At 39.3% G+C, this 13,638-nt stretch overlaps 1 protein-coding gene across 1 annotated transcript in view; it reads right to left on the reverse strand.

Moving 5' to 3' along the window:
• KCNK1 (potassium two pore domain channel subfamily K member 1) overlaps positions 1 to 13,638 on the reverse strand; it is a 34,923-nt gene that overhangs the window by 3,536 nt on the left and 17,749 nt on the right. Inside the window, exon 2 of the mRNA XM_068939004.1 lies at positions 2,370 to 2,765. Coding sequence (XP_068795105.1) covers positions 2,370 to 2,765 — 396 coding nt within the window. The remainder of the gene's footprint in view (positions 1 to 2,369; positions 2,766 to 13,638) is intronic.

Genomic DNA, 13,638 nt, shown 5'->3' on the forward strand with positions numbered 1-13,638 from the left:
TCTGCATCTGATGAAACCCTGGAGATTATTTGAAAAATTTTACTAACAATACATATGCTATCCTATCTTGCTAGTGTTACTTAACTAACATTAGCGATGACTTTAGTGGTGTACTGACTCTGATTTTTAAAAATATCAATTAGTTCTCATAGACCGACACTTCTGGAAACCAAGCTTTGCATGGTTACAGCTCACTATGTTCTTGTTTCCTTTCCAAACACCTGCACCTAGGATTCCAGGGAAGGTGTTGAAATGAGCATTTCTTAATTTCTGTGTTACCATTATCTGTGACTGATCCTTATAAACTAACAATGAACATGACTACCTTAATATTTTATCATTTCACTGAGTGAATCAAGTAAAGCCGAGTGCATAATAATTCACATGGAGCTGAATGCATAATGAGCACAACATGCTCTTCCAAAGACTGAGCATTAAATGTGCCAAAAGATCGACACAGATTAATTATTATAATCTACATACAGACGATGCTTTGTTACCAAAAGGCATAAATATTTTACATGTAGTTACAGATTATAGTGACTTCACTGACAGCAACCCGCTCCTCTGTCTTCCAGGAGCACCATCAAATCAATATTGCAATACCAGGTACTGTTCTGAATCAAGGCTACAGCTAAAATTTAGGAATTGCTTTTAAGCTTTATCTCATGAAGTCAAATGGGAGCTATGCATTAACCCAGAGAGAAAGTGACAAAGCTATGCCAATTAAAAGGCATCTATAAATCTGCACAAAGAATTTTGTAATTATTTCTGAAACTAGGTGCAGCTGATCACCACTTGATTTAGTAGGAGACTTATATTTTTCCCATTAATTCTTGAAAAGTCTATAGCACTCATTAAACATTTTCCAATATAGATCTTGGTGAAATTTTTGGCCAGAACTTTTCCTGCAAAAAATACAGATTCAGAAAGAGTAAAACATTTTATACATACTGTTTCATTCCTTGAATTGTTCACATAAAAGAAGAAAGAATAATCCACAAGTTATGATTTTAAAATATTTAATTTCAACACTTCTGAAATACGTCACTGACTAAAAACTGCTTTTTTCTTTTAGATTTTCCTTCAATTTATTACTTAAGTAATCCAGAGCTTGAAACTGAAATAAAAGTCTGTCTTTATCCCACAATGGAAGGTTTGACTTTGCAGTTAAACAAACAAACAACAACAAAACACACACACACACACACACAGAAGAAGGATTTGACCCATAATGCTTTCTTTTGCTTTTCAGAACTGCCAGAATTTTAAAAGCCTTTACTATGCATGGCTTTGTCACTATTCACTTCATTATTTAGCATCCCCAAATTAAATCTGCAGATCAGAAGGGCAATAATTAAAAGCTACTGATAAGGGGATAAACAAGCTCGGGAGAGGGGAAAATCTCCTGCAGCGAGGACAGGCCTGGCAAGGGGCTGAAGAGAATAAAGTATTCTCCTGGCTAGTTGAAGGCACTGCTTCAAGGCATGCAAATTCAAGACATGAACTGCAATTAGGTAAAATGCAAAGCCAAGTTAATGGACATTTTGCCTATATTAAGATTGCTGGATCACGTACAGAAGCACGGACAAACATATACTCTCCTAAGATATAGGTCCTAACGGACCTGGCAGGAAGGGTTTGTTTTGGCCATTTAGATCTTTCAACCAGTATTTCTCAAGATCCAGGACTGCGCAGATCGAAGCCCTGTCAGAAAAAGGGTTTCTGTCTCTGGAGAATATTGCCCTCAGCACATTTATTCAGAATGTCAACACACAGTTTTCTTAGCTGTGCTCTTTGATCAAAATCATTGATCACTGTGCCTCTCTTCTATGTCAACAATAATTAAACAGTTTTATTGTTTAAATTTAATGTTCATAGCCTTGCTTTTTTACCATCCTCAGTTTACTTCTTTGACAGCTGGTATGTCCCAATGCCAGCCTCATCTACCTTCTGTTACAATTGGAGTAAGAAATTTCATTCTTCTGCCTCATTTCCCTTTGCTCCTTGATTCATTTCTGGCCACCTGTCATCTCACCTTCATGAGATGACCTTAAGTCACAAGGACCATCTTCTGACTCTGTGATGCACTGTGAAATCTTAGTCCCTGACATGATAACAACAGTAATACTGGTGATTTTTTGTCCTTAATAGGAGAGCCAGCAGCTGTAATTTAGCACAAAGAGATTCTGTTTTCAGCTTGTTCTTTCCTAACTAAGAAAGCTGGTCTTATTTAAAACTCTTTGCACAGTTGGCTACAGTGCCCAGTTTGCTAGCCGGCAACTAGCAAAACCACTGCAGTTGATGGAATGAAGAGAGAAAGCCTGAAAAACTTTGATAGCATACATAAATGTTAGTTTAATACTTACACGTAATTCCAATTTTATATAGCTCTCGGAATTTTTGATTGTAGCCTTCTCCTGGCACATAGTCTCCAAGGCCAATGGTGCTCAGGGAAATGAAACAAAAGTAAAAAGATTCCAAAAAATTCCAGTCATCTTCCAGAACAGAAAATATTGCTGCTGGGATAAAGAAAAAGCACGAGACCGTGATGAACCCAAGGACCACGGCGTGGATAATTGCAACAACCTGCTTGGAGAAGCCCCAGCGAATGTGGAAATACAGTACAGGGCGCCTGGTGACATAAACAATGATGCGCTGCACCACTGCTGTTAGGAAAAGCAGTGTAAAAGGGATCCCGATGACCGAGTAGATGATGCAAAAGGCCTTTCCTCCATCAGATAAAGGCACTGTGTGTCCATAACCTGGAACAAAACAGAGCGAAGGCATAGAATAAGCTTGAAATTGAAACTGAAATAGGTATGTGCCAAAGCTGGGACGGCATGCATCAATTCAATATTGATTGTGTTGTGTGAGATAAAGAACCGCTCCACTGCTGCTAAATCTGAACTCTGTCACTTTCAAAAAATGCTTTTCAAAGAAGGTCTCTTCTAACCACGCATACAGCCAAGTTATTGGTGATAAAAAAGTAAAAATCCAGAAGGATTTTTATACTTCAAAATTGTGAACATAACTGTATTAAACCTTATTTTGGAGGAGGAGGTAGTGCCTGGCCAGGAGCAAGGAACTTATGTCAGGAAGTGTGCGCTCTCCTCTAGGTTTTTCTGCCATTCGTTTTGTTTAGTTTTGCCAAGTCATGCAACTTTTTCCTTTGCCCATCTTGTCCGCTGGGACAATATATACTTCAGAAGAATGTTCTTAGATCTGCTTTGTAGTAAAACCCTCTAAGTAAAACCCCTTTTTATGAAAGGCATTTAAATTGCAAAGAAGTATTATAATTGGCATTTCACATTTCCATTATTCTACAAGGTGTTCAGATGATAATCCACTCAAGATATTTAAAAGCAGAACAAACGTTTCCAGAGCAAAAATTCTCAGATCCAACCATTGCAACTGGATTTTTGCGTAGTCACTCATGTATTAGAATTATCAATAGTAATCTATTTAGAGTATAGAAACGCATCCACTGTTGTACTGATCAGCACTGTTGTGCTGATCATGACCAACAATCTTGATTCCACGAACATGAGCAATTACACTTGTATACAGTGCAAGCAGTGCTTCCAGAGCTCATTATGCCAGACAGCTTGGTTTTAAACATAAATCACAGGCACAGAAAAGAACAGTAATCCAGCATAAACCAGGAATGCTTTCTTCTGTTTGCCAATCAACAAAATGAGTATTTTGTTTTCACTGCAGCAAGAAGAGGAGATCTCTTGAAATCTAGTTTGGGTAGTCACAGCTCTTGAGGTTTGCACTGCAAGCAAGCACAGACAAGCCGTACTAATTCTGCAGCCCCAAATCTGCTAGCTCACTTAGGTTATGCTAGTGCTGTACAACAAAGCATTTTCTAGAGGTGCTGCAGCTAGCTGTGCTGAGGAAGCTCATCCCTCACCCTGACCTACGCCAGCCTGCTCAGCATGGCACTGGACCAGACAGCCCCAAGGGCTTCCAGGGAACCCCTCGCGTGCTCCCCCTGTGGAACTGGCTGCTCAGCATGCCCTTTCAGGTTTTACACAAGCACAGGAGGTTTCCTCTCTAGATTAATGAATTCAATAGCAGAAATACTGACCTTTAAAGTTTTCCAGAAGGGTAAACAAAGGAAATGGTCTTTTTCTTTAAGATATACAGAGACATTTCTAGATAATGAAGGACATGCAAAATGCCTTACCATTCCAACATAAAAAGTCTTATGAGAATAAATCTGTGTGGTTCAGTTTCTCTGTATTAGCTAACCTGACAGAAATCTTCAGTTCCATTTGAATTTTAATATTATGAATAATCTATCCAAGTTCAGTCTTTTGAACCCCAGAAAAAAATCACATTACAGGGGTATTGCTTTTAATGTGAACTACTCAAATCCATTATATATCATGCTAAATTGTCTAACAATTCCTACTTTTGTGCTGTTTACAGCACCTGCTCCATTTTTGCGGCCATCTTCTATTCAGCTTTCAAAACAACTGAAAAATTCAGTATTATTTTAAGCACAAGGTGGGGAGAGGGGAAGAGGGGAGAAAGTAACGTTTGGCTTTTTCATGTTCATCTTCTGTTTGTCGTATCCTTTTTGAGATGAGAGAACCAGAACTGCACATAGAAATTCCAAATGCAGCTGAACCACAGATTTATACAGTGGCAAAGACCGTTTCTGATTTTCTTCTCTTGTCCACCCCTAACATTCAACTGGCTTCTCTGACAACTACTGGATGCTGAGTTAACATTTTCTTGGACCCGTCTACCAGAGCACCAGGATCTTGCTTCTAAGAGGCATCCATGAGTACAGAGTTCACACGTGAAACTAGGATTACTTTTGCTGTGCATCACTTCATATCCGCATTCATTTTAAAGTGCCACTTTACTGTCCAGTCAGATTGCAATTCTTCCATCATCCTTACTACCTTAAATACATTTTATGTATTTAAACTTTATTATCTCACTGTTCACCTCGTTCTCCAGGTCATATATGACTATATTGAATAGCACAGGTCCCAGCATAGGCCTCTGAAGAACAGCCCTTGTGACTTTCCTCTATTTCAAGAGCTAATTGTTTTCCCCTACTTGGTTTTCTATCTTTTTTCGTCTTATATCCACATAAGGACCCGGCAATGGTTGCTTAGCTTCCCAGCTCTAGATTCAGAAGGGAAGAAAGATCTGTGTGTTTGAGTTGGGCATAGGGTGTCTATCACCGACTCACGTGACACATACACGAAAAAGGCAACTGCAATGCTACATCACATCAAGGTGTCTTCAGTAAAGGAGAAATAGAGATGTATTAGTTGCACAAGACATAGATCAGTCCTCATCTGGAATTAAACAACATGGATTTTGCATATCCATGGTTAAAAATAAAGTCACTCTGCAACAAGAACAGAGAAGACTTACTGAAACTATCAGGGGATTAGAGACTGTTTAATGAGAGGAAGATAAAAGCAGTTGGCTTCCTTGGCACAGCTGAATGAAGACTGAAAGGTGATATAGCATCTCCTTGTTAATGCATCAGAAGACAAGTGCTACCAAGGGAGAAGTGCTTTAGATGAAGAACAATATTGCCACACAAACAAATAGCTCTGATGTAGCCATGAATAAATTTATTCTAGAAATTGGAAAAAACGTTTCTAAGCCTCAGAGTAGAGTTTTGGAACAGTCATCCAATTTCAGTACTGGGGGAAGAACCCAGTCATGTTTAAGGTGGAGCCTGATGAAGCTCGATAACTAATGAGACAAGCAGAAATTGAGTTTGTAGGCCCAGAAACTTCCTTGCAAGCTCCAGGCTGCTAAAGTTAGTGTGTGTTTGCACTGCAAAATTAATCCAAACTTTCAGTAATTTGAACCCAAATATCCATATCACACATTTAAAAAAAAAAAAAAATCCCTGACATTCCTTGGTTCATTATGCACAGAATAGGCTGATAGTGATTTAAAGTTTAAGCTCTGCTCTGATTTGGGTAGTAATCAGTTCTTTTCTTAGTGAGGATGGACTCCAGTGCTAAAACCTCTCTAACACTTCTCCCATAATCCCTTCTGAATGACAAGACAAATTATTCCTCCAAGTATGACCCAGAGCAGACGGAGACTCAGAGACAAGTGTAGAATCAGGAAGACTTTACTACAGAGAAGTTTGCAACTAGGCTGGACTAAGCTGGGTGCTCAAACCAGTTTGCCACTTACCTGGGCTAACCCTTACTGAAACTTTCCCAATTCACAGAGGTAGCTGAGGTGCCTGCTTCAGGCACCACCTTCTAACGTCTGCTCTGCCATTCTGGTGAGGTTGCCACACCACATGAAGGTTAGCTGTCGGGACTGTGTATCTGCTCCTCAGCTGCCAACAGTTACAGGAAGTGTAATAATAGAGTGTTGCCGTTTGCTCACTGAGGAGGGAATACATGCTCAGTTCAGCTAGAAGCAGTAAGAGGATGACATCTTCCAACTGCGGCAGAAAAGCGACCAGTGTTTGTTTGCTATTCAGGATCCAGTCACTGGTTAAGAACAATTATTTTAAAAAGCTTGAACAGGAAGAGTCACAATTTATGAGGCCATGGCAAGCATTAAGGAAAATGCTCATTTTTTCCCCAGTAGGAAACTGCTTCTGTGACTTCTCCCAACAAAGTATATACCTCTTAGCCCTCAACCGTACAAAAGCAATTAGAAAAACCCAGCACAGCCATACATCAGAACAGAGGACGTTGGAGAACCAAGGCACGAGATGCTCCATGTCATTGCTCGGCCATTTGCATACTATTGCCTCCTGCCTCTGTTCCTGCGTCTCTTTGTTGCTTCCTTGCACTGTACCCTCTTCAGGGCAGAGGCTTTCCACACTATGTCCATAAAGTGCCCTGCACATGCTGATCCTGCATAAATATTAAATAATAAAGGCCCGTTTGCCTTTTTCAGCTGAAACTACCATGCTCAAAAGCATTACAACTGCAGTCCTAAGATTCTTTTTATTATGAGAAAAGGATGCTCACAAAGAAGGGACTATTTACATTACCTTTATTAAAACGAAGTCATTGTGTTAATCTGTCAAGGAGAGGAGATGGACAGATTTGCTACGGGTAACTAGAATTAAACTGTCCACGTAGCATATCTGATAACTGAGTTACTGATTATAAAGGTAAACAAGATTTAGAGACTGCTGTATTTTTATATGTATATGCTGAACACCAAATGACAATTGTTCGTTTAAAATCACCGACCCTTAAAAAACAAACCCTCATATAGCCTGCCCAAACTCAGAAGCAAAGTGATCCCAGACAGAGAACAGCATTATCCACACCACTATATAACTGTTTCTATTGCCCATCAACACATTAGCAGTATAAAAATTAGTCATTCCTTCAAGAAAACTCACAGTAAGAATATGTGTGCAAGACTAGTAGGATTTGCCTTACTAAATAAGGTCAACGCCCCATCTAGCTCAGCATCCTGAGACAGACACACACTTGATGGTTCATATAAAGAGCAAAACGTCAAAAGGCATGGACAGCTGAGTTTCAGTTCTGCTCATAAATGGAGATTTTTTTGTTAAAAGTCTTTTACTCTGACTTATGACTTGGAAGACTTCTATTGTTATATGTTCACATAAATATATGTAATACTTTTATCTTTTCTGATGTAATTTTGAATGTCCTCGTAATGTCCTACAAAACTGCTCATTTTAAAAATCATTTAACACACTTAAATCTTTTTACATTGATCTTGACACAGGGAGTTATACAGGTCAATTATGCGCTCAATAAAATATTTTTCCATTTGTAGTCTTTCAAGTCAGTCTCTTGTTCTTATATCTTATAAAAGTGCTTGGTCATAACTTTTCTATACTTTTCAGTCTTTTGTATCTCTCTCATGAGATTCCTCTTCCAGTTATTTTCCTCTTCTGTCTTCCCTGTATCGAACTGTTCCTGCTAGATCACTTTATGTGCAGAAATACCCAGAACTGATCATTGTTTTACAGGTAGGAGACATTTTCTACCTCCATTTTGATATATCACCACATTTTGTTCATCTTCCAGAGTCACTAGGCAGCTCACAACAATGCCCAACTCAGTCTACGTCAAACCTAGCACCGTGTACAAGCATTTCACACTACTCCTCCACTTTGCATTACCTAGTGGACACTTTTTTTCTCCTCTTGTCCTCCTCTGGTGTGGCTTTTGACCAATCTTAGTAGTTCTATGTCAATGCTCCTTTGTGTCTCTTCATAGTTCAGTCCTTCCTGTATTTTATTAAGCAACTGGTCTTTTATCTGTTAAGAAACATCAGTCTTCTTACAAATCCTTTTGTGACCCTAAATAAAGCATACAGTAGCAAAGTGCAGAGGTACTGCAATTCTGTGTTGTGACTCCAGACTTTTGTTACCCAGTCTGGATTTCTACACAGAAGTCCCCCAGAGGCTGCCTTGAAGAGTTAGCGTGTTTGTTGTATATGTTTTTGATGTCAAGTGAGGCAAGCAAGAGGCAAACAGAGGTGCCACAGCCCTCAGTAAGCCTCTCCCCAACAGCCTCTCTCAGGCTACAGTGATGAAACTTAGATGGTACATTTGCAGGTGGAAGCGCTGGCTCTTTTTCTTGTGCCTGTTACACTCCTGGGGCATCAGCTGTCTAATATCCCTTTCACAAGAAAGAAACCTCACAGCCCAGAGACCCCATTTCCACAAGATCATAGCTCACCCTTATCCCTGCATGCCTTACGCAGTCATGGCTAGTAGTCAGCGGTTTTGTGCTGTCCGCTTGTTTTTGCTTGGTAATCTCCCTCTCCCCTTTCCTCCCATGTGTCTTGTCAAGCCATCACCCCTTCAGGTTCATTCCCCCAGCCCAAGGTGATCTGTTGCATCGCTACCAGTGTAGCAACACTGAGCTGCTCACAGGGAGGTGCCTTCAGTATATCCACCCTTCACCTCAGACTCACCTACTCCGACGGCAGAGTCACAACACCCAACCTAAACGTGGCAGCACAACATGTCAAGTATGCTAGTTCCTTCACTGATCTGAGTCAATGCTCATGAAGAGAAGACAGCCCTTGAAGTCTGATCATAATCTCAAAATGCCCCAGCAGATGAAGTGAATCATGCACTATGTGTTAAAGCTATGCAAAACATCATCTTTATTCACCCCAAGCATAATGAGACTCACTGGTATATGACAATGAAGAGCAGTGACAGTATTTACATAATTTCCATATTATTTTTGTATAAACCTTTCACATACTCCAGAATCTGTGTTAAAACAGTGAAACACATCCTTCTTCATATGTGGTCTCTTATACTCTCTAAAATATAAGGGTAATGTCAGCTGACGGTATATCCAAGTGGTAGCGAGAATCCAGATAAGTCTTTTTTTTTTTTTCATTGCTAGCAGTAACCAAAGTGATCAGAAACTTGCCCTAAAGAGTTCAAATCAACAACAACATTATGATTAAAGTAGCTGAATAGGAAGCTTATGTAAAGTACTGAAGTTGACTGTGCCATACATTACAAGACAAGGGTGACCTACTATATAAAATGAAAGAAATTAAACAGAAAGATATGCTATATTATTATTCACAGCTACAAATGCCAAAGCATTGTTCAGAATCATATTACCTTTGAGGAAAAAGTATTTTGTTTTTTCTGCTTCCATCAGGTGTGTGGTGGGAAGCTGCCAGCTTTAAAAATGAGTGATAATTCTAGGCAGGTAGCTAAGTAACCTTTTAGCTTGCACTGTATTACAGATAGGGAAAAAGAATTCTAAAGGACTATGGGAAAAGACATGAAGGCTAGCCTTTCGTTAACAATGTGCAAATCAGTAATATCACGCTGCCAGAAAACATTTTTCAGAATTTTTTAGTCAGAGGTTTGAGACACAGCAATGCCATTAAAATAAGATATTAAGAGCTGTATGCCAGAAAAGGAGGAGTAAATATTAAAAGGTCAGCAACCGAGTTTTGTTAAACTCACCTGAAAGCCTTGAATTTCAACCAGGCTGAAATAAGCTACTCTACACAGCACAAAGGAGAGAAGAAAAATACCACTATTATGGGCAGTTGTAAGCTCTGGAAATTGTTTGGATTTCACATTTTGCTGCCTCCGCAGCTGAGCTAATAGAATTGGTTTTGTGTGCGGGGTGGGGGAAAGAGATGCTGTAAACGGAAGCCAGATCATTCCATCAATTAAAAAAAAATTGGAGGAAAGAGAAAAAGGGAAGATTTATTTGAAACCTAGTTCATTTCACAATTCAAAGCTTACAGCACAGTCCCCAAACTGTATCATCAGCAAAATTAGGGAGGTGATAAAGGGAGGGGCAGACGTCTCTTAAACCAGTTTTGCCACTAAAGAAAACATTCATTAACTTCATCCTCATACAGCTTCAGTAAAAGTAATTTAAGATTCCTTTAAAGTTATTTGATGTGCTGCTATTCCCACTCCCTTCAACAACAATATATCCCTCAAACCTGACAATAATGAAATTGGTTTAAAAAAAAAAAAAGTAGTAACCACAAGGTAATCTTCTCAATAACAATTTCTCACCTAATCACTTTTCAGAGTAGAATCAGAGTAGATTCTACTTTCAGAGTAGAATCTGTGATATTCCACAGATGTGTCAGAGGCTTCTTCCAAAACAAAAAGACTTCAATATACTGATTTATATCTACTATTACTGTACAAGGTTTCATTTCCTTCTGCTGCTGTCAGTCACCAAACCCAGAGACCGCTAATTCCTCAGAACTGATGTTCTGCTAGCTGGGTTTGGAGTTCCCTCAAAAAGCACCGATTCCTTAAGACAGTTTTCATTAAACATATTGTGTCTTCTTTTGATATTATGAAACCCGCTTACAAGTTTCTAGAGCAATACACATTGTCACCATCTGCAACTTTACAGGCCTGGTAACTCCCAGATTCCAAAGAACATTTCACAATTCCAAAATTAGGGCAGGGAAATCTTTACATTATTCATATTTAGTATTAACCCATTTCTGTGATGTTCAAGGAACACTCTCTCTATTGCCAGCTGTGAAGTCTGTTAAGAGATTTGTTGCCTTTGTTCCACTCTAGCCGCCAATGTTGGACAGATGTCTGCACTAGGAAAAATCTCTATACTGTGTACTATATTAAGGTTGCTGTACACCTTTATATATAATGTGAGATGTAGGAGGTGGAAAATTGAAGTTGTGGCCTGGGCATGCCTTTACAATTTCCAGCTCCTATTTCAATTACGCAGCAGGAAGAAATGTTGTCATTTTAAATAATCATGACAAATGGTAATAAAACACAAATAACCTTCTATTTATTTCTTGCTCCAAATTCAGACATACTTTCATATGAATTATTATAAACCTTTTCACTCACATTGAAAAGGCATGTCTATGCTGTTCTTTCTAACTGGGGGAGAAAAAACAGATTCCTGAAAACTAATGAAAAATAGTTTGGCTTTGCTCCACCTATGAACTGCCTGCACTCATGAGCCACAAACACTAACATAAAAATGCCTTTTTCAAAAAGAAAAAAAGTCTTCAAGAATAAATCTGGTTACAAAACAAAGTAGCCCAAGTACCCTGTTGTCATTTCAATCAGTAATAGAAAAGCTGCAGTCAGTGTAGGGGGACCCCTGCAAATTACATACTTAAGGATGGTTATTTTGGATTAAAAATGTGATAATTTCTGACACTCTTGACTCCCCACAAAAGCAATACAAAAAATGATGTCAGGATGATGGAAGAAAACCTTTTTGTCGTTTAGCTTGCCAGTGAAAACAGTCCTTCAAAATATGAAAATACTTTAGTTGCAACACGGTTATAAAAAGATCATCTGAATTTTGATCGTATTACTTACTTCAAGGATCAACCATCTCATTCCTGCTCAGAATCAATTATTTTGACTATCAGAATTTAAAGCATAACAACAGAAGAGAGAAATGGAAAAAAGAACAAATGAACAAAAAACACTGAGTATGCACATTCACTTTGATTATGCTAGTACACTAGTACTAGTATACAACTAGTGTTGTTCAGTCCAAGAGGAATCCTGTTTGTGTGCTCCCAGACTGCTCCACAGTGTGACCCAAAATGAGAGGAAGTGGGAATGATCTGCAGATTTGTTTCAATAGCACACTCCTGATATGAACCAAAAGCCAACTGCAGATTGCTCCAGTGAGGGCCAAGAAATATGGCCGACCAGCTGCCTTCAGAGTTTGAACTCTAAGAACAGAGCACTTCTCTAACTTCTCTCTAACAGCACTTCTCCAGCATCAACTCCTGCATGTGTTCAGCAGGCCCATGCCAGAACGTCTTAAACATGCAGTTCCCTATTTGGGAAGCATTTCCTCTTCTCAGTTGCAGCCCTGATTTGCTATTAGTAAAGCCCTTCACCTGCAAATAGCCTGAGAATTGCCATCATGCCGCAAATATACTGGTGTAAAATAAACAATGACAGTATTAACAGTTTGTGTGGCTACCTGAACCACAGGTCATTAACAGACACACGAGGACACTGCAAAAACTGAAGGGAAATCAGGCATAACTCTGGACTAAACCAAAAAATGCTAATAATTTTTACTTCTAATCCAAATACTCCACACTTCCTGTGTCTTACTCACCACACCGTGTGTGAGACAAAGACATACACAAAGGATTACAATCTGAAGGGCATAATGAACGGCTAGAAAGTAGTAACATTTTGATAGATATTTACTGCTGTTTTAGTCACGTAGTTACTATATAACATAATAAGTGAAAAATATTACAACTATATGGTAGTACAGGCAATGCTGAACTCATTCATACACAATGGTTAAGATCCAAGCCCACTGCGGGTAATAAGGAAGCGCTCAGTACAGATATTACACAGTAAAAGGATGTATTGTGCCGGAACTGCATAAACACTAGATGGAATCCACTGTATGGGAACCAATACAGCCACAAGTATAGAAATTAATATATCCCTCCCCCATCTGGGATGATTTTTAGTGTTTGACTCCAACATATCTTCTCAGTAAAAGTATCAGAGAGGAATACTACTCAAAAGAGAATAAGTGGAAAACAATAGCATTCTGTCATGCCATAGCCAGACACTGGATCTTGCTAATTCTGCCTGGATACGTTATAAATGAGCGAAGCATACACTATCAACCCTAGGGAACTGTTGCACCATTCCAGGACAGGTCTCTAATTAGCCAGTCTACGTGAAAGCACACATCCCTCCCCAACCATCACCAAAAGGGAACCAACTGTGAGACAAAGGCGTCTGAACTATAGTTAAGGCATATATTCCATTTCCAGGGCCTTTAAACCTGCTTTTAGAAAAGTACACACTCCACAGGAAAAGCTTGAATTCTGCAGGCACTCAGCTGGCAAAGCTTTCTCCCTTAGCCTGTGTGAGCAGGTAACTAGATTTTTCAAACCCTAGCTGTAAGCTAAACAGTTCGTATGAGACTGTCCATCGTCAAATTCCCTTTTGCTATGACATGCTAAACCTTGATCCTGACATGAGGCATGCGTAGGCTAGACCTGTGCTCCCCACAGAGCCCTGCTGACTTCAATCATGTTTTCTGAAGCGACTTGTCATTAAAGACTTCACGTCCTGTGTGCGCACGGCTTCACGCAGTGCTCAAGGCAGGAACAAAGACCAAATACGTGAGCATATTCAGC

The sequence above is a fragment of the Struthio camelus genome, chromosome 3 (genome assembly GCF_040807025.1).
Source record: "Struthio camelus isolate bStrCam1 chromosome 3, bStrCam1.hap1, whole genome shotgun sequence".
Classification (NCBI taxonomy): Eukaryota; Metazoa; Chordata; class Aves; order Struthioniformes; family Struthionidae; genus Struthio; species Struthio camelus.